Here is a 20120-nt window from a genome sequence, read left to right as displayed (position 1 = left end):
TCAACAGATAACTTCATAATTATACGCCATATGAAGGACAAAAATAAATACTCGTTTCTAAAAACAACCCCTTTTCAAACATTTATTAAAACACCATGGACGTTCTGTACTCGTAAATATTAGTTTTAAAACGTTTCATTATGCTTTTACTTTGAAATGAAACAGTGAATTTTCCTGCGATGTGTTTTTAGCTAACTTGTGTCTGACGCCGTGCGCATGCGTAAAGAGAAGGAGCCCATACACGTCAGCACAGGGATGTGGACCTGTACGTTTCATTATTATAATTAAAGATTTTTCCCTCTGTTAAAATGAATACACACTATAGACTACTTTTTAACACATGGATAATGACAGCTGAAGAAAAGTATACCTTTTTCACTTTTAAATAGTGATTTGCCGAAGATAGTTAAAAGTTATAGGGCCACACAACTTGGTATAATGAACAGGGATTTAGATGCTATTTGGGGGGGGGGGGGGGGGGTGTTCTGGCATGAGCTGTACAGACATTAACCTTCTACACTAATCAAATAGTGCAATGAGTCTTGAAGTCTCCTACAGGGACTTCTAGGTTTAAATAAAACTCTCATTTGTATGGCTCCTTTCATTCAGGTTAGACGTTTGAAGTTTTCCACAGGTGTGAGACATAAATAATACAGAAAAAGTAAAAACAACGACAAAAACAATGCAACAATTTGTATAAGAATAACATTTTACAACTTAAATACAATAAAGTAAGTGATTCTTAAAATAAAATAAAAACATTTTACGAGCATACAATGAAACAATCCCAATAAAATATGAAAAAGGCATAGTTCAAAGATCAGTATTTTGGTATACTGATATACAGTATTTATAACTGTAAATAGTGCGCATATGAGGTTCTATAACGACAAATGTAGATTATTATGTTAATGCCACTGCAGGAAAATACAATTAAATACAAAACATCCTCAAGTTGATATGTTCAAGGCTATAGCTACCGGATGTGTCCTTTGAGTATTTATCAAAGCTTCCAATAGTTTTTAAGGTATCATGTAGTTGTTCTTTAGTGTTTATTGAGATGCCATACCTCGGGGATGTTACGTAGACTGGGTACTCGCGGTAACAAACCAGTTGCACGATGCTCCTGCAGGCGGGTCCTCGCGCTGTGACGTCTCCTGAGCGGGCTGGACTCCTGCAGGACTCAGATGATGGGGATTATACAGCTGTGTGCTAGAGGAGGTTCTGCAAAGTGCTGCTGGTCCGGCTGACAGCTCCATGATCTCTCGGTGGAGGTTCGACTGAGGAGCTGTGGGCAGCATGGGCACCGGGGACTACATCTGCGTGACTCTGCGGGGGACTGCACCCTGGGGCTTCACCCTGAGAGAGGGAGAGGGGGACACATACAGACCCTTCCTAGTCTCCAAGGTATCTATCTATTTAACCATCTCTCTATCGTTCAGGATTCTAACAGACCTTTGGTATTGACAAACTTGTCTCAATGCAAAATGTGACGTTTTTAAGGGAAATATCGTATACTTTGCACAGTTTGGATACAAGTGTCATATGGTTTTAGTTTTGATGTTGAGTAGTTCAATGAGAAATATTATCTTTGTAACTTTTTATTCGAAGCAGTGTGCGTGTCGCTGCATTTTTGTGAGCGTTGGCTGTGTTTTGGTGCGAGATTCCTTGGGACCCTTATATGGTCAAGGCCAAGAGACGGTGTGAAGCTGAGGGCAGAGTGATCTGTTATCACTCAGAGACTTTGCAAGAAGGAAAAGCATATTCAGCCGAAACCTGAAGAGTGAGGACTGTGTGCAAAATAAATGTCATAAATGAAAACAAACAAAGCAAAAGTCAGATAAAACTCAGCTCACTTTAAAAGAAAATTCAAATAACTGTCGGAAAGGAGGTTAGGCAAATGATAGATTATTATAACTAGACTGCTTTGAATACATACTGTGTTCAGCCTGATAGTGTGGTAGCATAATACAACTTCTATAAGCATTAAAGGATCTCTTTTTCTTATGATGCATTACAAGATATTGCAAGGACATCATTTTAATGGCATTAGGCTATTTAAACAGAGCTTGGGCTATAAAAACGTTCTCACTGTCAGCTGTGAGGCATGATCCAGTCCTTTTGACACACACTTATTTGCTTTTTGGAAGTTAATTCATAGGTCTGCCCTCTTAGTCAATTAGTCGACTAATTGGTGGCTTAGCTCTATGATTTGTTCAGTTGTTAAATAATTGCGTAATGCTATTTTCATGCTGAATGACTTATTTCAACAAAACGTATGGGCACATCTCTGCAAAACACCATGTTTAAAGTTATTTCTGGAAAAACTCAATTTGACAGATCTGTTGATTATTAATTTCCGTGTTAGTTCTTTTTGTACTGCCTCAGTATTCAATCATTTGAAATCCTATAGTCTGCCCATCTTCTGGCCTACATATCTTCCATTATAATATATTCATTCCTTTTGGAGAATATATTGCATTAGTGTAAATGTATAGGTGATAAAAACTCCAAATACATAAGGTTACATTCAAAAGTTTAATTGTACTTTTCTGCAAAAATGGATGCTTTGAGATATTGGGCAGTGATGTAAATGAGCACTCACATAGGTAAAGGTGCCTTTATCTCTATATATGGTATACCATGCATGTCCAGGAGTGCTCACGCTGTACAGATCCCTTGTCAACCTGTTCTCTGTGTTCTGAATGTGTAAATGTTTTTCTTATGCTGCATTCCTGTGACATCAAAGCTCCTCAAGCAGAGAGCACTCTAAAAGCTTCCATAGATCATTCTCAGGACACACTTTACAACTCTTGCTGACTTTTATTAACATGTTTGTATGACTATAGATAATATTTCAATGTGTGTTGGCATGAAGTAGTACTTTCTAACTGAGTAAATGGACACACATCCCCTGAAGCTTCAAAGTAGCTTGAGCACATTACAGTAAATGTCATTGATTCTGGAATTAAGTGAGGATTAGATCACAATAAAAGCAAACAATACATGTTAGTTGTAATAAGATGTTAGTCTCTTTTTCCAAAAGTTGTATTGAACTTTATTTAAAAAATGAAAGAGACAGAATCACAAATGTAGGCTGCAGAAAAAATTCAACGTCATATATATTTGTTTATGACAGCAATGTATCCTTTGAGTCTTCATATTCTCAAACATATTTTTGCTGAACCAGTGATGATTATTTTAAAATCCCTATATTAGGGAGTTTCCCCAACTTTTATTGTTTCATTGTTATTTTTATTCTTGAATAATTTCTATGTTTAGACTTAATACTGATGTTTTAAGAGTGTCTTGAATAAACTGCATATAGGTGTTGACCTTTTAAAGTGAAGTAGCTATATGATGCGTCAGTGTTGGGAATCAGGGGTGTAATCCATGTCATCTGGAATGCATAACTCTGAACATACCTCCAAACTCTTCCTGTTGGAAATACAGAGACCCAAGTCTGTTAGTTTAAAGTCAAAAAAGAAAACATACCAACATCCTAACAGATTTTCTTTAGCTGCAGGCTCTCCTGTGTTTGGTAAAGCTTCTGCTGAGTGTAACTGTGTTGTTTTCTGAGAGAAAGTGAATGTTCACAGACTGTGCAGGGGTATCCACTGCTTAAAGCTTCTCTCCATATAAGGGAGCCCCTATTTTTCTTCTTCTTTGGAGTCCTGGCCTCAGTACTAAGTGGATGAGGTCACTTTATTTTTTAAAGCTGCAGAAACTACACAATATAAGACCAATGACAATGCCCCTTCTGAAAAACATGGAAATATGTACATGTGATGTAAAGTGTAACGCCTATTTCAGATGTCTCAGCAAAAGTGAAAGGACTTAGATGTAATCTGTTTTAATAAGAAAGAGATATTTCTTAAATCCTACTAAAAGGAGACATTTTGGCCTCCAATTACTGAGGTATGCCTTCTTGGGATGTGGAATGTCAACATGTATCACATCAGTTATGGCACACTGAATAAAGAAAAAGTAATGCAAGTCTGAGACTTCTCAAAAGGTATTCTAGGGCAGAAACTAACATTATTATTGTTCATGAGAATTAGAATCAGAATACCTTTAATCGTCCCACAGAGGTGAAATGTTCATTATTACAGCAGAAAGCGCCAAAGACAGCTTAATATTACACCCAAGATACTAATATATACAAGAATCGCACAATTTACAAAATACACAAAAATAAAAGTATAGCAGCCAGATATGTATTGCACAGTTATTAACACAGGATTACTTTATTTTTCAAATAAAAAAGTGATGTGTCTCTTTTATTTTGTTCCGTCAAAAACTCAAAGATATTCACTCCACTTAACTCAAGAAAAAAATAAAATTAAAATAAAATGTCTTTATTTAACTATCTTTTTATTGCACATTTACCTTAAACTTCTTATTTTAATTTAAATATGTAATTTGTTTTTAATATTCTCAAAATAACCAACGACATTTTCTCTGTCAAAAATAAAGTATTCTGATTCTAAAAACAGCCTAGAAATGTGCATGAAAAATGACTTTTAACCATTGATCTGTAATCAAAATTGAGGATTATATTTCAAGGACGCAATTAATTTTCGCAGCTCCAGTTACTAACTAATACAAATGTCATCCCCATTCCATTTAATGGTGTTTCTAGTATCTTGTAATAAAAGTCGTGTTACTCTGCCTGGGTTATCTTACCCTTTACACACAGAGCAGAGAGGGCTCTTGCAGATTTGTCCTAATAGAGCACCAGAGGAACCTTATTAAGCTGCCAAGCAAACAGCAAAATGCCATTGCTTCATTCCTTCAGAGGCGAGTAAACAAAATGCTTCACTGCAGTTTTTGGCATTGTGTTTTTCAGCTAAACATCCACATCCTGGTCCCGGTGAAAGCATGAAAGCCTCAGATGATGACTCCGTTAGTTTGTCCTCTTTCTATTTGCATTCATGTAAACAAATTAAGCCCAACAGCTTTATATTGAGATTATATTTGTGAGTTCAGTGTTCCTGGCTCTGAACGCTCTGTCGATGCCAGCTGGACTTCAGCCTTGTTTTCAGCTTTGTGACAAAGCATTTTCTGCAAACCCAATGGACATTTTTGTAGTTTTTTTAACTTCACATTTGTTGCACTTCTTATTTTTCTTGTGGACTATAACCGGAGTAAATAGAATACAATAAGCATACCTGTATGACCACTTAGTTTGATCCACCTATTCATGTTGTCAAAGTAAACATAACTTGTAATATTATTCAAAATATGGTATCAATATGTAGGGTTCTCAAGGTCCTTGAGATCTAAATTAAGAAATGTTTTGGCAAAGGAGTGTTTGCTTAAATTAAAGTTAAAATGAAATAAACAGAACTGAAACATTTGCATGAACTCTCTAAAAGCAAAATGTGATGCTATGTGATTGTTGATAATTGTTTGCAAGGGGAAGCCAAATCTGATAAATATCACTTTTGAGAATGTTTTTTGTTCACTGTCCCTAACAAATACAAAACTAAAGTAAACTCTTTGGCCTTCGAAGTGAATCACAAATCTCTATTAATACTGGCCTTGCTGTCTGGTAATAAAAGAAAACTTGAACTAAATGAGGAAATAAAACATTAAATGTAACCGTCCTTCCAAATGCTACCTGTAAGGCAGCTGGAAAATATTTTCCTCAAATGTAAAAGCTTAATTGCTTAAAGCTGTGTGGTCAGGAACTGCCGGCAGCTATATGCACACATTATGCACTCCTGTATTTCCTGTGATTTTCTGTTGCGTTGAAGCCTATTAAATAGATAATTTGAAAATAGGCAGCCAAGGATAATGTTTCAATTATGGCCCCACATGATGTCAGAGGTAAATCCTGCTGATCAGGAACTTCTTAGAAATAACTTTATTTGAAAACACTGTTTTTCCTCTCCTGACACCTTCAGTAGTTTGTTATCCTTTCCTGCTTCTCTTTACCAGCAGCACATGACAAACTCCTGTGCATGTATTTGTGTTGCGAGGAGACAACAACACACGTTTCCCCTCCTTTTTTGGAGGTTGCATCCAGAAAACCGTCCTCCCTGTAATGAGGTGTCCCAATGGACCGGCTCACAGGCCGCCTTATAGGGCCTGCATGCACTCTGTTAAACTCTGATTGAGTCCCAGATTTACCAGCTCTATAAAGTCACTCGTAAATTATTTGTGTATGTATAGCAAGGTAGGCTTGTTTCATTGCCACAGGCTCATGGTTTAAGGCTTGTGAGGTAGTGAAGATGTTGGCAAACTGCCAAAAAAGTTGTTTCATTTTGCAAAATGCCCTTTAAATACAAGTATTGAAATATAAAACGACAAAGTGTTTAAGACAGATGGAGAATTGTTCTGTGGTTCTAAATCTGATTCCTTTAAAATTGGTGTAACTTGGTAAACTGTGTTGTGTTTTAGGTGCAATTCACAGAGGGAATCTATTCCTCCAACAGCAAAGCATGTGTGTGTTTGCATTGCCATCTTGTGGCTGCAAAAAGACTGTTACCTGCATGTACTTGACTTGATTAGCTTTTTTTTCATCAGGACCATTTTTCTTAGTGTTTTGTTGTTGTAATATAATGCATCCATGTTCTAAATACTAGAAACCATTTGTTTTCTTCCAGAGGAGTTTCTTTTTATATTCTTGCTCTTTAAACACAAGATAAACAGGAGTATGACAACAACCTACACAACATTATTCTGACAAAAATGTATCCAAGAGAAGAGAGGTTTGTTAAATTTAAAATAAATACATGAGATGTCGTGCTTGTGGTGGTAAAAATCCCCTCTAGTCTTGGAACATTTTAAAGCAGTAATCAAAGGTCAAGAAATCTGGAAACTGTTGGAATATGTGAAGATTAAAGATATTTGTTTGTAGGATATGCAACATATTTTTACATCATTTCTGAGAAATTATAATGTATCCCCATCTCTTGTGCAGAATATACGAGGTATTTCTCCTCATTAAATGATCCTATCAACAAAGCATTTTATAGTCCGCAGGATCCAATTACAAGCGAACCAAACCATCAGTCATTGCTTTAACTGTATGAAGAGGTGTCCTTTAAATGGGTCTGTGCAGAGCTGGCCTTCAGAAATATTATGCAGCAGCTTGGTGAAAAGACAATGTAAAATTACATTTATCGATCTTTTTTGCACCCTCAAAATTAGTGACGTTGATTGTACATTTTGCATTTTGCAAATTGTTGCTATTATATACAGTGCCTCCCTAGGGACATTTTTGCTTTTTAATTAGTAATTATTTTGCCATAGGCCATAAAGGTTGCCAGTACACCAGACTATGAAATAAAACTTGAGGTCTTACTGACAAAATTTGAAGTTTTGAGGATTAAATCTGTAGGAGGAGTTTGTTGAAATGCTTCACTGAGAAGTAGAATAATTTGCTCATATGAACAATTTCTAACCTAAAAAAACATCTTGCGTCTTACCAGATGAAAATGTATTGGTGTCAGGGACCTGGTCCAGAATGTTCTGTATCATGAAATCAGTAGCCAATGACAATATTTTAAAGATGATGAAGATAGACTGAGGTTACTGTTACTTCATAATAGACTTCACCTGTGCTGACGATGAACGCTGATTCAGTCTGTGATAAGTTTGCTTTTCTAGCCGTTTTGTCCTCTTACTTATACTTTGCCTGCCCAGGTGGAAGCCAGAGGTCCTGCCTCGCTGGCTGGAGTGTGTGAAGGTGACGAGGTGGTGTCACTAAACGGAGAGCCGTGTGCTGATCTCACTCTGTTACGAGCCTCTGCACTCATAGACACATCCATCGACTGTCTGCAGCTGCTGCTCAAAAGGTAGGACCACACATCACCTGTTAGATTAATGATAGGGAATTCAGTAACATGACAGAATATCAGGAACACTGAGCCATGCCAACTGAAGCAATGCAAACATAATTGTTGCACCCCTGTATTAGCATTTAGATAGCATGTTGTTTTATGACCTGTGGCCTTTAGCATGACACAATGACTGTATGCATGTGCAGTCATATCTGTTATTGAATTAGTGAGTTATTGTGTGTCAGTCAGGCTGACCTTCCGCTGGTGATACAGATTTGTGTCTGATTGACGTGCAGCTGCTCAGCCATTACTCAGCCAAAGTGTTATCAGGTGGAGCATATGTATGGAGCATATGTGCTTGCATTTAAACTGCAGAGGGACATACAGTTAAAGTTTCATTTTGTTATTGAATTTAGTGGTAGTAGTAGTAGTAGTAGTAGTAGTAGTAGTAGTAGTAGTGGTGGTGGTGGTAGTAGTGGAGTGCAGGATTTGTAGTGGGGTAGTTTCTGTGAGACTCTTATTTCTGTAGACTTGTGGACAGATGACCTCAGTTTATCAAAAAGCATTAGCATATGTCACTCTTTCCTATTTGGAGAAAATGAGCGCTCACTGACGTCTAATCAACGTAAATTTAATAATTTATGACCAGGATAATGACATTCTGTTGTGTTATTCCTCATTGACCTTGAAAATGGAAATTAGGCAGAGTGATGGTGAAGCGTGATTATTTTCCTCTTCAGTGACCGGAGCCTTTCATTTAACTCGCTGCACAAACATTAAATATATTTAATTACTTTGACAACTTCATCAATGGGAGACAATCTTTACTTCATCAACAATCAAATGGCTCCATTAATCAGGCACCTCACCATGTATTGCTTATTCAAATGATGTTTATATTTTTTTAATGGAAAAATCTAAATATTCTGAAATAATGAATGGGATGGTTCAAAGGCATATATCAATCTGAAAGGTCCACAAATCCTCAGTTCTTTTTAATTAAGTTGAGGTGACATTGTCTGTTATTGATATTAAAGTAATCACTACAGGGATACACTTTGTTTTTACATGCACTTTCAAGCTAGGGAAAACCTCTACAATTTATGAAAGCTTTATGGTGATTTCTATAAGTTGTATGTTTCACCCTGGTCAACTGCAGCATCTCCACTTATGATGAATTTGGTAAATGAAAAGTTTCACCTCTCTCTTCCTGTTCTCCCCTCTCTTCTGAAAGATCCTGCACTGTCTCATCAGAAGAATATGAATCAGAAGAGACACAAGCTGCAGAGAGGGAACCCTCCGGTGAGGCTGTAGAGAGCACCACCCTCCACATCTTCTCCCCACAACACAGGTCCCAAAGCCCGAGGGAGCTCTACATATCCAAGCCCCAGGACAAGACCTGCTATGGGGATACAGAGTTTCCAAAGAGACCCCAACTGCTTTGTACCCAACTCCATGCTCCCTCGTCTGGTGATCAGAAATGTCCTATTTTTAAGGAAAATGAAGAACGGCGATGCTTCTCCCCTGGGCATATGGTGGAGCTCCAGGTGTCCCTGTCTGAGCAAACCTTGGAGGACGGGGGCTCCACCTCTCTGGGGAGTGCTATCGGGATAGAGGGGGAACACTCCAACAGAGAGACTGTCAAGGAGATCCACACCACCAGTATAAAGTCGCACTATGTCCCGCGTCCCGCCAGGGAGCCCCTCGGACAGCACGGGGTGGTGCTCAGCTCCCCGTCCATGCTGGGGCAGGTGGAGGTCATTGTGCAGCAGCCAGCAGCATCAGAAGCAGGGAGGGGCATCTTCAGGGTGGGAGGCCCCAGGGTTAGTGGGTCCCAAAGTGAAGGAGAAGAAGGAGGAGGGCGCTGTGAGGGAGTTCCTGGGTGTTTCACTGTCTCATTTCCGTCAGAAGAGGCAACAGCAGCCGAAGAGCAGGACTCAGAGACTGAGGGGGATCCAGACAAACCCAACAAGCATCGGGCAAGACACGCCAGTAAGTACCGGGAAGTATTACCGTTTTTTACTGTGTGAGTGTTAAACATCTATTTGTGAAGGGGGGCCTGCAGGCTAATAGGTCAACACTAAATTGCATTTGTGCAAAACAGGTGTGCATTCCAAGTAAGAGTGTGTGCTGCTTAAAATAGTGTGTGTCTCTTAAAGCAGTTGGAAGTGGGCACTCATTCCTTCACAGAAGCAGATACTTCCGGGTTTTAACCTGAACTACAACCAAATCACGGCGATAGTACAGAGTCACAGGGCAGATAGGATGGTTATAGTCAACAAAAGCTAGATATAAAGAATCAATGGAATTGCTTGATTGATGTAAGAAGCTGCTATACTTGAGAAAAGATCTATCCATTTGAAGAGGCCAGATGATGAATGTGGATACTGAGGCGCTGTTTAGAAGACATAAATATAACTGGAGCACGCTGATGATGCCTACAGAAGGGGCTCTTTGACAGACACCAGCATGTGCTCCTCTGGCCCGTCACCTGATCCTCTCAAACAGGCTGCTTTAACTGGGCTAAAAAAGTGAGTCAGTTGCTCACTCCCGCTGTCTCCTCCAGCTTCAGGTTAGTCTTGCAGGAATATCAAAAAGAAAATGTTCTTATTATTTTATTTCAACTTTGCATTGTTGGTTAGAGTGGCTTTGTTTTGACAAGTGTTTCAACCAATGTGGCAGCTTTAAGTAGAGAGGAGGTTTTAAGTGGGCAGCATGTAAACTCACAGATAAGGACGTAAAGACACTCTGCTCCTCGTCAATGTATTGCATGCAGGCTATCTTTAATCTTTCTCAGTTCCTATTCCTGGATACTTTGTGGCAAAGAGCAACTGATTTAATGTGTTTCATTGTCTGTAAGCAAATACGTGTATTAAACATGAGTCAGAGGATTTAATGATTGCTATATGGGTTAATTTTTTATGTTAAACTGACTGTACAAATTAGGACAGTATACAGCTAGATATAAATGTAAAGGAATGAGATAATGGCTTAGTTGAGTTGTATTGTTTTATACCACTGTGCATTTACAGGACTTATAATCAATTGTTAGTCTGTTAATATTTCTGCTTCTGATTTGAACATGATCATTGGACATTTTTAAAATTTATTTTTACAGAAGCGTGATTTCAATGTAATATTAAACACTGAAACTAATTGCTTTGTGACCTGCTTAACTTTGGTTTGAAACTTAATTGTGTCACCTGTCACTAAGTTGTTTGTGCAAGCTCTATTTTTACTCTTCAGATGATTGATAACAGAACTGGGGTTTATATAATAAACTAAAATGTTGTATTTTTTCTGACATTCATTTAGGAGCAGCTGTTTTAATTTTTTTTTTTAAAGGTTAGGATTGGAAGCATTTATATTGATTTCCCTAACCCTTGAACTTTCTTCTCTACACAGGGCTCAGGCGCAGCGAAAGTCTTTCTGAAAAGCAGGTGAAGGAAGCCAAGTCCAAATGTAAACGTATTGCTCTCCTTCTTACGGCTGCTCCGCCCAACCCCAACAACAAGGGGGTGTTGATGTTCAAGAAACATCGGCAGAGGGTCAAGAAATACACACTTGTGAGCTACGGCACAGGTGAAGACGAACCCGAGTACAGCGACGAAGAGGACGAGGATACACAGGAAACCCACACTGTTGAATTTACACTTGTGGCTCCAAACGGTTCTGAAATAGACAAGCATTTCCTCACTAATGCCCAAAGTGGAAAAAGTTTGCTAACTATCAACTGGGACAAGGGTCTTCTTGAGATTGAAAGGAACCTGAACAACCCAGCAGAGATGGAGTGTTTGCCTGACACACAGGGCAAGGGGGCCACAATGTTTGCCCAACGTCGTTTAAGGATGGATGAGATTTCTGCTGAACATGATGAGCTCAGGCGCCAGGGAATTCCCGTGGAAGCAGTACCGTTGATTGAAAAGAAGATTGAGGAGCACTCTTACATGCAGTCCACGACAGAGGGCCATGCTTATATGGATGTAAATATTCACCAACAAAGCCAACAACAACAGTACCAGCAATATCAGGAGCAGCAGTACTATGAGCAACAACAGAACTACCAACAACAACAACAACAATACCAGCAGCAGCAGCAGCAGCAGCAGCAGCAGCAGCAGCAGCAGCAACAACAGCAGCAGCAGTATCAGCAGCAACAGTATGAACAGCAGCAGCAGTATGAACAGCAGCATTATCAACAGCAGCAAATGTATCAGCAGCAGCAAGAATATCAAGAGCAACAGCAAGTGCAGCACTATTCTACAAACATCAATGGCACAGTGCAACATCAACAAAGTGAAATCCAGAGTGCTTTTAGTAATCGTTCTGCAAAGCCTTTCTCTGCAGAAAACATGTCGGCTGCCCCTTATTCTCCCGCAATGAGTGGGACCAATCAAGATTCTGTGGGCCAAGGAGAGCAGATAGCCTCCCGGGATGAGCGCATTGCTACCCCTGCAAGTCGGACTGGCGTTTTGTCCGATGCAAGGAGGAGAAATGCTGGTAAGCCTATGTTCTCGTTTAAGGAAGCACCTAAAATATCGCCTAACCCAGCACTGCTAAACCTCCTCAACAGAAAGGATAGGAAGTTGGGTGTTGAGTCAGGAGGCGAGGAAGACTACCTTAGTCTTGGGGCTGAGGCTTGTAATTTCCTCCAATCTCAACAAAGAAAAAATAAGATTCCTCCACCTGTGGCTCCAAAGCCTGCGATCAACCCCAACTCTCCTCCTTGGACACCGCAGATAGAAATGACCAACCAGGACATGCCTCAACAAGCTGAAAATAGTGTTTTCACGCCTGCTCTTGCCCCCACCATAGAGACAACCCCTGCTCCAGAACTAGAGCCAACCCCTGCACCTGCCCCTGATCCCTCCCCACCTCTTGCCCCCCAGGAGGCTCCTTCCAGCAATCCCACAGTGGAACAGCCCACATGGGCTCTAAAAGAACCTGAAACTCAACAGCCTCTGCAAATGACGGCTCAGGAGGAAAATAGTCATACGAATTGTCCCCCGCAGCCTGAGCCTGCTCCTTGCTGGACTCCAGCACAAACACAGGCACAACAACAGCAGCCCACCAATCCTTGGCCTCCAGCTCAAGGGCTGCCCCAAGACCCACCTCAAAGTCAGTCGCCACCCCAGCCACCTTGGGTGACACGTCAACCTGCTCAGACCCAAGCACAGCCTCAACCTCCTACAAATAATTGGAACCCTCAAATTCAGCCATCATGGGCCCAAGCTCAAGAGCATCCACAGTCCCATCCTCAGGCTCAGCCCCCCTGGACACACTCTCACGAGCAGCCACATATACCGCAGTCACAACCACCTTGGGGTCAACCCCAAGAACCAATGCAGCAGCAGCAACCCCAGGCTCCATGGGCACAACCATCACAAACAGACTCTCAGCCTCAGCCACCATGGATGCAACAACCGCAGCAGAAACCCCAAGCACAACCTCCTTGGGCTCAACCGGTTCAAACTGAATCTCAGCCACAGCCGCCATGGGTTCAGCAACCACAGCATCAGGCACCACAGCCAGCATGGCCACAGGTGCAAGCACCATGTCAGCCTCAAGCACCATGTCAGCCTCAACCACCTTGGGTCTCTGCTCCAGCTCAACAGCAGCCCCCAATGAATGCATGGCCTCCATCACAAACTCAAGCCCAAGTTCAGCCACCTTGGATCCAAGCAGCCCCATCACAACCTCCTTCGCAGCCTCAAGCCATTGTGAATCCATGGATGCCAGTACCAGCCCTGGCTCAGTCCCAACCATCATGGGCACAGAACCCTTCAGAACATGCTCAGTCACCCATGAATTCTTGGGCCCAAGAGCAAAATCAGACCCAACCTCAACCCCAAAATCAACTGCCTTGGGCTCAACCAGGTCCACCACAGCCAACGTCACAGCCAAACTGGCAACAGTCCTCTTCTCTACCACAGCCACCGATGAATACATGGCCTCAACCACAGGGACAACCTCAGGGACAACCTCAGACCCCTGTAAATGCCTGGGCACCACAGCCACAGCAAACACCTGTGAGTGCTTCTACAATAATGGTAAACACTCATCCCTCACCAAAACCTTGGCAACCACCACAAAATCTCCCACAAGCAAGGAGCCCTCCACCTCCACCACAGCGAATGAACTCCTTCAACATCAGTCAACGTTCTTCATCTCCCATCAACCCAATGGCGAGTGTCTTAAACCCAGCAACCCAGGGTTCATCTTATGAGATGCCAGCCGTCAGAGGAAAAGGAGCTGATATGTTTGCTAAGAGGCAGTCTCGTATGGAGAAATATGTTGTGGACTCTGAGACTGTGGAAGCAAACAAGGCAACCCGTGCACCATCACCAGTTGCTTCCTTACCACATGAATGGAAATACACACCTAACGTACGTGCTCCTCCTTCACGATCATACAATCCTATTCAGTCCCCTTGGAATCCCCCATCAAAGCAGCCCCCTTCCACTAGTCCTTCAATCAAAGCCAAGAAAAAAGACCAAGATAAACCAAAGCCTGCCCCTAAACCCCTCAATGTAATAGATGTTATGAAGCATCAACCCTATCAACTTGATTCCTCACTCTTTACTTTCGGCCCAGCAGTAGAGGCTGCCAAGGCGGCCGAACCTAAGCCAGACTGTACACCTTCTAACCCACCTGTCGAAAATCAACCAATTAGATATGATCAGATGGGCCCTGTCCAGCAAACTGGACCATATAATGCCTTTTACCCCCAGCAAGGCTATGGGATGCCAATGCAGCCCATGATGCATGAAGGCCTCTACCAGCAACACCCAGCTAATATTTATCCTCCATCCAACCCTTATCAACAACCCCCTGCTGGTCCATACCAGCAACCTTATAACCAACAGTATCAGCAACCAGCCCCCCCTGCTTATCATCCCCAAGCTCCTCAGTCTCCAAACCATGCGTACCAACAGCCCATGCAGCCCCCGCAGGCCCCTTACCAACCAGCTAACAGCCCGCCCTACATGGCAGCGGCCTCAGTACCTTACCAGCAGCAGCCTCCCAGTAGCTTTGCTGTTTCTGGCTTCCCTGTAGCTGCAAGGCCTGAATCAGTATTAGGTGGCCCTGCAGCTGCTCCTAAACCTAAGTTCATGGCAAAAAAGAGCTCTGCTCAGGTGTGGAAGCCTTCAGTAGTAGATAAAGAGTGATTCTGGTACAATCACCACATGCTTGAGTCAAAGGGTTGGTGCTCCTGCAATCCACTGCCAAGTGGACTATTTGGAGCACATACACTTGCATTGGGGATCTTTATATCCACCTCTTGTCATAGTAAAGGCCTTGATGGTTTTCACAGTTTTAAGAGCTAATGCAAATTACACCAACAAATAAGTAAGAATTGGATGTAAGTATATCTTACCAGACACTAAAGAGCCAAAATTACCTTAACATGATTATAAGGCATGTACATTTTTACATAGAGAAATACTGTAAAACATACTTTGATTACAGATAATCTAAAGTGATGGCAATATAAGAATGTAGGGGGAGCGGAATGCTCAGTAAGAATTGAAAGGGAGGAGTAATGGCAAAAGAAATGAGAAGGGAATGCTAGTGGACGGTGACAAAATGAATGCGATTTTTGAAAAAAGAAAATTGCTAAATGTGTCCAATTGTATTAAGGACACAATAGAGTCTGTGAAGTGTAATGATACCAAGCAGAAGGATACAATGTCAGAGTTCACAGTTTTAAGTAAAGTCTGGAGAATACAGCAATATTTCTCAAAGTAACTAGCACTGACTTGCCTAAACTTCAAATGTTAGATGTCACATTTTGGTGGCTGTTACGTTGCGTGGGTTAGTTTTATTTTAAGCTTCTCACCAGCTGTTGCATCATGTAAGGTCCTATATTTAAACTGCTTCAGGGAGGAGTGCTGAGGTCCAGAGATAGTAAGCTTACATTTCAAGTTAAGCCAGTGAAAGCTACTATACCTCACGCCCGGATAAGAGAAATATAGTATTGTTTACCAAATGTAGTTACACTCTTTCATACCTATTCTCTGGCTTTTGTATAATATAGATAGATGATCCTAATGATGAAATTAAAAATAATTTAAAATATAACCAGCCCATTTATGTTCCCAAGTATTTTGCTGCTTTTTCTTTTTTAAGTTGTTTTCTTTTTCTTTTTTTGTGTGTGTTTCTCTTAGTGCACTTTCTGTATGATTCACTGTAGTGCCATTAAAATGTCTTTCTTCCTTGGTTGGCTTTCCTTTCTTTTGTCCTTTGAGCATGCTTTTTGGTTTTCCACTATTTCTAGTGTCTTTCCTTTTACTGTTGTTGAATTTCACCACTTGTCCTTATGCACTATTCATACCTATAATAAGGAATACATATTTATCCTCAGACATAGAATCCAGCTGCAATGAATCAGTTTCTTCTCAAATACCTTCACATTAGACAAACCCTTATATTATCTTTTCGCAAAAGCAGTAAAATGAGTTTTCAAGATTAAAAAATGGTTTGTAGTCTATAAAGACCTTGTTAATGTCGACCAGAATCACCTCATTATCCAAATCACCGACTTTAAAAGCTCACCAAGGTGAATGCTTGAAAAGCACATTCCTGCAGAATGACTAACTGATGATGCATTCATGAAGGATATTATTAGACTGCTGGCTTCAATGAGTGCAGGCGACCTCATTGGACAATTCTGGAGGTCAAGTGAGTGGTCCCTTCTGAAATATATATCCATATGCTGTCATGCAGTTATTTTCTAAGGTTGAAATTGGCATATTTCTGCAAATGCAATTCATGTAAATCTAAAAGTCTGTCTCAGACATAAATCTAATCATGAAAAGACAATAACAAATAAGACCACAACCAAAAATGTACTCTAGGTTCAGAGGCCAATGTAAAACACATGCTGATAAGAACTAAAGTGTGGTATCTATGACCGTACATGTTTTTTCAGGAGGATGAAGAAAGTTTTTCTACATACCTTCTGCTCTTAAATGTTTCTTTCCTATAGACCTGGTTCCCCAAAGAAAACCATATTATTTAAATTAGCATAAAGAGACTATTTACCACCTGTCTCAAAACAAAAGCATCTATATGCACATATTACTCTTAAGACGCTCAGTTCCATTTCTGAGATAAAGTGTAAAGATCTGAGTGGCAGCATGGTGATGGACAATGTCAGGCAAATATACAGTATGGTTAATTCATAATTTTCCTTCAGGAAATGGAAGACATATCTGTAGATCATCCACTAATCTATTTATCGCTTACTGTGTCTGCTGTAATCCACCGCCAGAGGCTCTTTAGGCCTCCAGATACCTGACTCAGCAGAGCATTTATTCACTCATTCAGCTACAGTTTTTTTATGACTGCTCTCTCCTCTATTCTGTTCTTTCATTTTGCATTGCTGTCTACTGCTCTTACACATCTTTCACCAGATGATGGCAGCACTGCCTTTTCTGCTTGTCTCATACCCATTGTGTGTTTAGTCAGAAACAATAAAGGGGCTTTGTTACCCCACACAACCCCTAGCTGTCGGCTCTAATGGAGATTTTAGTATTGAGCATTTTTATGTTTCACAATCTCATCGACAAACTATCAAGGTGTTGCTGCATGGCACAGCAGTTCTAATGAAAACAAGCTGATTGTGGTGTATTCTGGGAAGCATGCAATCTCACAGTGGGTTGTTCTGAGAAAGTCCTCTCTGTTTGGACAAGTACTGAAGCACTGTTGTGGAGGCTTACTGTAGAATAGACGATTAGGTTTAAAAAACAAGTTTACAGGCCTTTAGCATTTAACATTCTATTGTAAATCTTAACATGGCTCCAATATTTTCACACAACAATAAAACAGAGAACAGAATTAGACATGTATTTCTTACTATTGAGTATTACAGCCCCTGACAGAAATGTGTTGAAAGCTACTTTGTTTTCCAATGTTTTGCAAGCCATAGAGAAATGAACCCTTAATAAAACAAACATGTCTGCTTCTTTCTTTGCAGGCTTTTGGCAGGAGCTACTCTCTCTCCCCCCTAGCCAGAGTGCCATCCACGGGCCAGCAGTCAGCGTCTGCTGCCTCCCAAAAGCCTCCAGCTCGGGCCTCCACTGCCCCCCCAACAAGCCAGACATCCTGGCCAGAGAAGGTCTGCAGACCCATCATGCCCTGGGAGGCCGCCTCCCGGCACCCCCTGGGCCTGGTGGATGAAGCATTTTCTTTCCAGAACCTCCAGCAGAGCCTGGCCACAAATGTACGCCTGGCAGCCCAACGCAAGAAGCTGCCCGAGCCGCCGGCAGAGTGGAAGGCCCGCTCGTCGTACCAGGCCCCGCAGAGGACCGGCAGCCAGACCTGGAGCCAGAACCAGAGCCGAACTCAGATCCGGGCCCCCATACCGTGGTTTGGGTCCCTTACAAGGAGCTCGGCTCCGGCTCCTCCAGGGCCTGCTGGGTATAGGTCTCTGCCCAGGCAGTGGCAGCCTCAGAGGTCAGTCACTCAGGAACCCCTGGGGCCCTCTGGGTCCTCCGTCTTGTTCAACAGGCCCACAGAAAAAAAAACGTACAAGTCTGTGTACACCGGCAACATCTGGAGCTGGCAGCGGTAGGATCCTTTGATGAGCAAAATCCAAACTTTTACTAAATGCATTTTCTTTATTAATTAATGTTAACCCATTGAGAGTGAGCTCTTAAATAACTAAGTGGACGTTTGGAAAGATATTTCTGTTAAATATCTAGTATGAAATACATTTTTGCATGCCATAATCAAATGTGAAAAAGTAAGGGTTAGGAAGATAATTAGGATCTGGCAAAAGGGAAAAATACTTGCGCTTACATTGGTAGTTTTAGGTAGATTTATTTTCAAAAGTTTGTTATCAATATTTTGACTTTTATTCTCAAAATACAACAAATATAAATGCTAGTTTTCCACTTTTTCCTGTAAAGAAGATGCTTATGCTAAGATTACATGGAGACTTAAAAATAATTTCTGTAATATAAACTGGCAATTATGTAGTTAAACACAAATACTCTGAAGTGGGTTCATGCGATGCGGTAACAGTATGTTGTTGAGATTGGATAGAATGAGTGTGACGTGTTTATTTCAAAATAAGTGAGAAGATTTGAGTGATTGTTAAGTAAGAGTTTATCTGGAGATAATAACTATTGAATGTTTAGTTTATCTTTCAGAAGAAGAGATATGTAAGGATGAGAGATGGTAAAACAGTGACCCCCACCTACCAGAAAGCTGAAGTGAAGATTGTCCCTTAAATAGTTTTAGATTTGGGATTTTCTGTTCATCTCTTATGTAGATGTTTGTATTTAGTGTGTGGTGATTGTGCACCTAGTGATTTTGTGTGATTTTGAATCTATAAAATTGGAGAATGAGTTGCTGTTTCCATGTCAGCAAATCATTTCACTGTCAGAATCTAATTAGTTTGCTGAAAACTTGGGGAAAGGTTAGTGCTATAACTCAGCCTATTGTGTGAGCTCTAAGATACATTGACTTATTTACCAGGTGAAATTTAATTAAACCATGGAAGATGAAAAGCTTTAATAAAGGCATTTTTGTTTTCGTTTCCAAGGATTGTTTGGTAACTGGTTCCAATAGGGATGGGTTACTTATCTTGGGTTTACTGCCACTGGGAGAAGTGCTTACAGTCTGTAATGAGTTGCTTTATTTTAAGCTAGTTTCCACAGAGTGTACATAATGTCCTAATGCAATTCTCACCGAGCGATCTCATAACCATAAATAAGATTTATCACGCAGCATTGTGTTGAGTGAGGCAATGCAGTGTGATTATCAAAGGTACACGTACTGTGGCCATAACAAAAAAAAAGTAATCATTTCTGTTTTGATATGAATTCACATTAAGTAAAATAAATGCAGCCAAATCACACTATTCCACACATCGCCCCGTGTGTTTGTGCTCTTTGCTTTTTTTTCCCGAGCATGAAATACTTTAGCTCCGAGCCATTTGTTGCTCTCTGTACCATCCCATAAAGCTGTTTGTATGATGTGTTGTTTCAACAGTCACTGCATATCCAGAAAGGGGGGGAGGGGATTGTTCCCATGGTGACCATCAGTTACATAACAACAGCAGGTACCTACTGTAGCATTGCAAACATTGTGCTACAAGATAAGGACACAGAGATGGATGGTAAACAGAAATGATTTCACAAAAATTGAAAAAACTGCTATTAAAGTGGTGGATTTACAGTGTGTGCCAACACATTTTTAAGTAGTCATTGTTGTTTCTGAAGTTTGTTACAGCTTTCTTCATGCTGTGTGCTGCAGCTCAACCTGTCTGCCTCTGTTTGTCTCTTTTACCAACAGAAATTACATTTAGCAAGGTCAATTAAA

The 20120-nt window shown here is 40.8% G+C and overlaps 1 protein-coding gene across 2 annotated transcripts; it reads left to right on the top strand.

The window, feature by feature from the left end:
* The first annotated feature begins 1197 nt into the window (after positions 1–1197).
* Positions 1198–20001, top strand: LOC134875808 (synaptopodin-2). 2 transcript variants are annotated; one of them, XM_063900473.1, is made up of 5 exons: positions 1198–1407; positions 7654–7805; positions 9025–9782; positions 11196–14176; positions 17770–20001. In XM_063900473.1, the coding sequence occupies exons 1-5, from the start codon at positions 1300–1302 to the stop codon at positions 18364–18366; spliced, it is 4596 nt and encodes a 1531-aa protein (XP_063756543.1). In that variant the 5' UTR covers positions 1198–1299; the 3' UTR covers positions 18367–20001. The 2 variants fall into 2 exon arrangements, with proteins under 2 accessions (XP_063756543.1, XP_063756542.1); XM_063900472.1 differs by lacking the exon at positions 17770–20001 and having other exon boundaries at positions 11196–16010.
* The last annotated feature ends 119 nt before the right edge of the window (positions 20002–20120 follow it).

The sequence above is a fragment of the Eleginops maclovinus genome, chromosome 14 (assembly GCF_036324505.1).
Source record: "Eleginops maclovinus isolate JMC-PN-2008 ecotype Puerto Natales chromosome 14, JC_Emac_rtc_rv5, whole genome shotgun sequence".
NCBI classification, from domain to species: Eukaryota; Metazoa; Chordata; class Actinopteri; order Perciformes; family Eleginopidae; genus Eleginops; species Eleginops maclovinus.
The sequence above is the reverse complement of the archived record's forward strand: the minus strand, read 5'-3'. Positions and strand labels throughout refer to the sequence as shown.

Bases quoted from the DNA above. Each gene is read 5' to 3' on its own strand.
- LOC134875808 (XM_063900472.1), top strand. From the start codon at position 1,300: ATGGGCACCGGGGACTACATCTGCGTGACTCTGCGGGGGACTGCACCC. The intron at 1,408-7,653 runs GTATCTATCTAT...TTGCCTGCCCAG, and splicing joins GACCCTTCCTAGTCTCCAAG to GTGGAAGCCAGAGGTCCTGC. The intron at 9,783-11,195 runs GTAAGTACCGGG...TTCTCTACACAG, and splicing joins GCATCGGGCAAGACACGCCA to GGCTCAGGCGCAGCGAAAGT.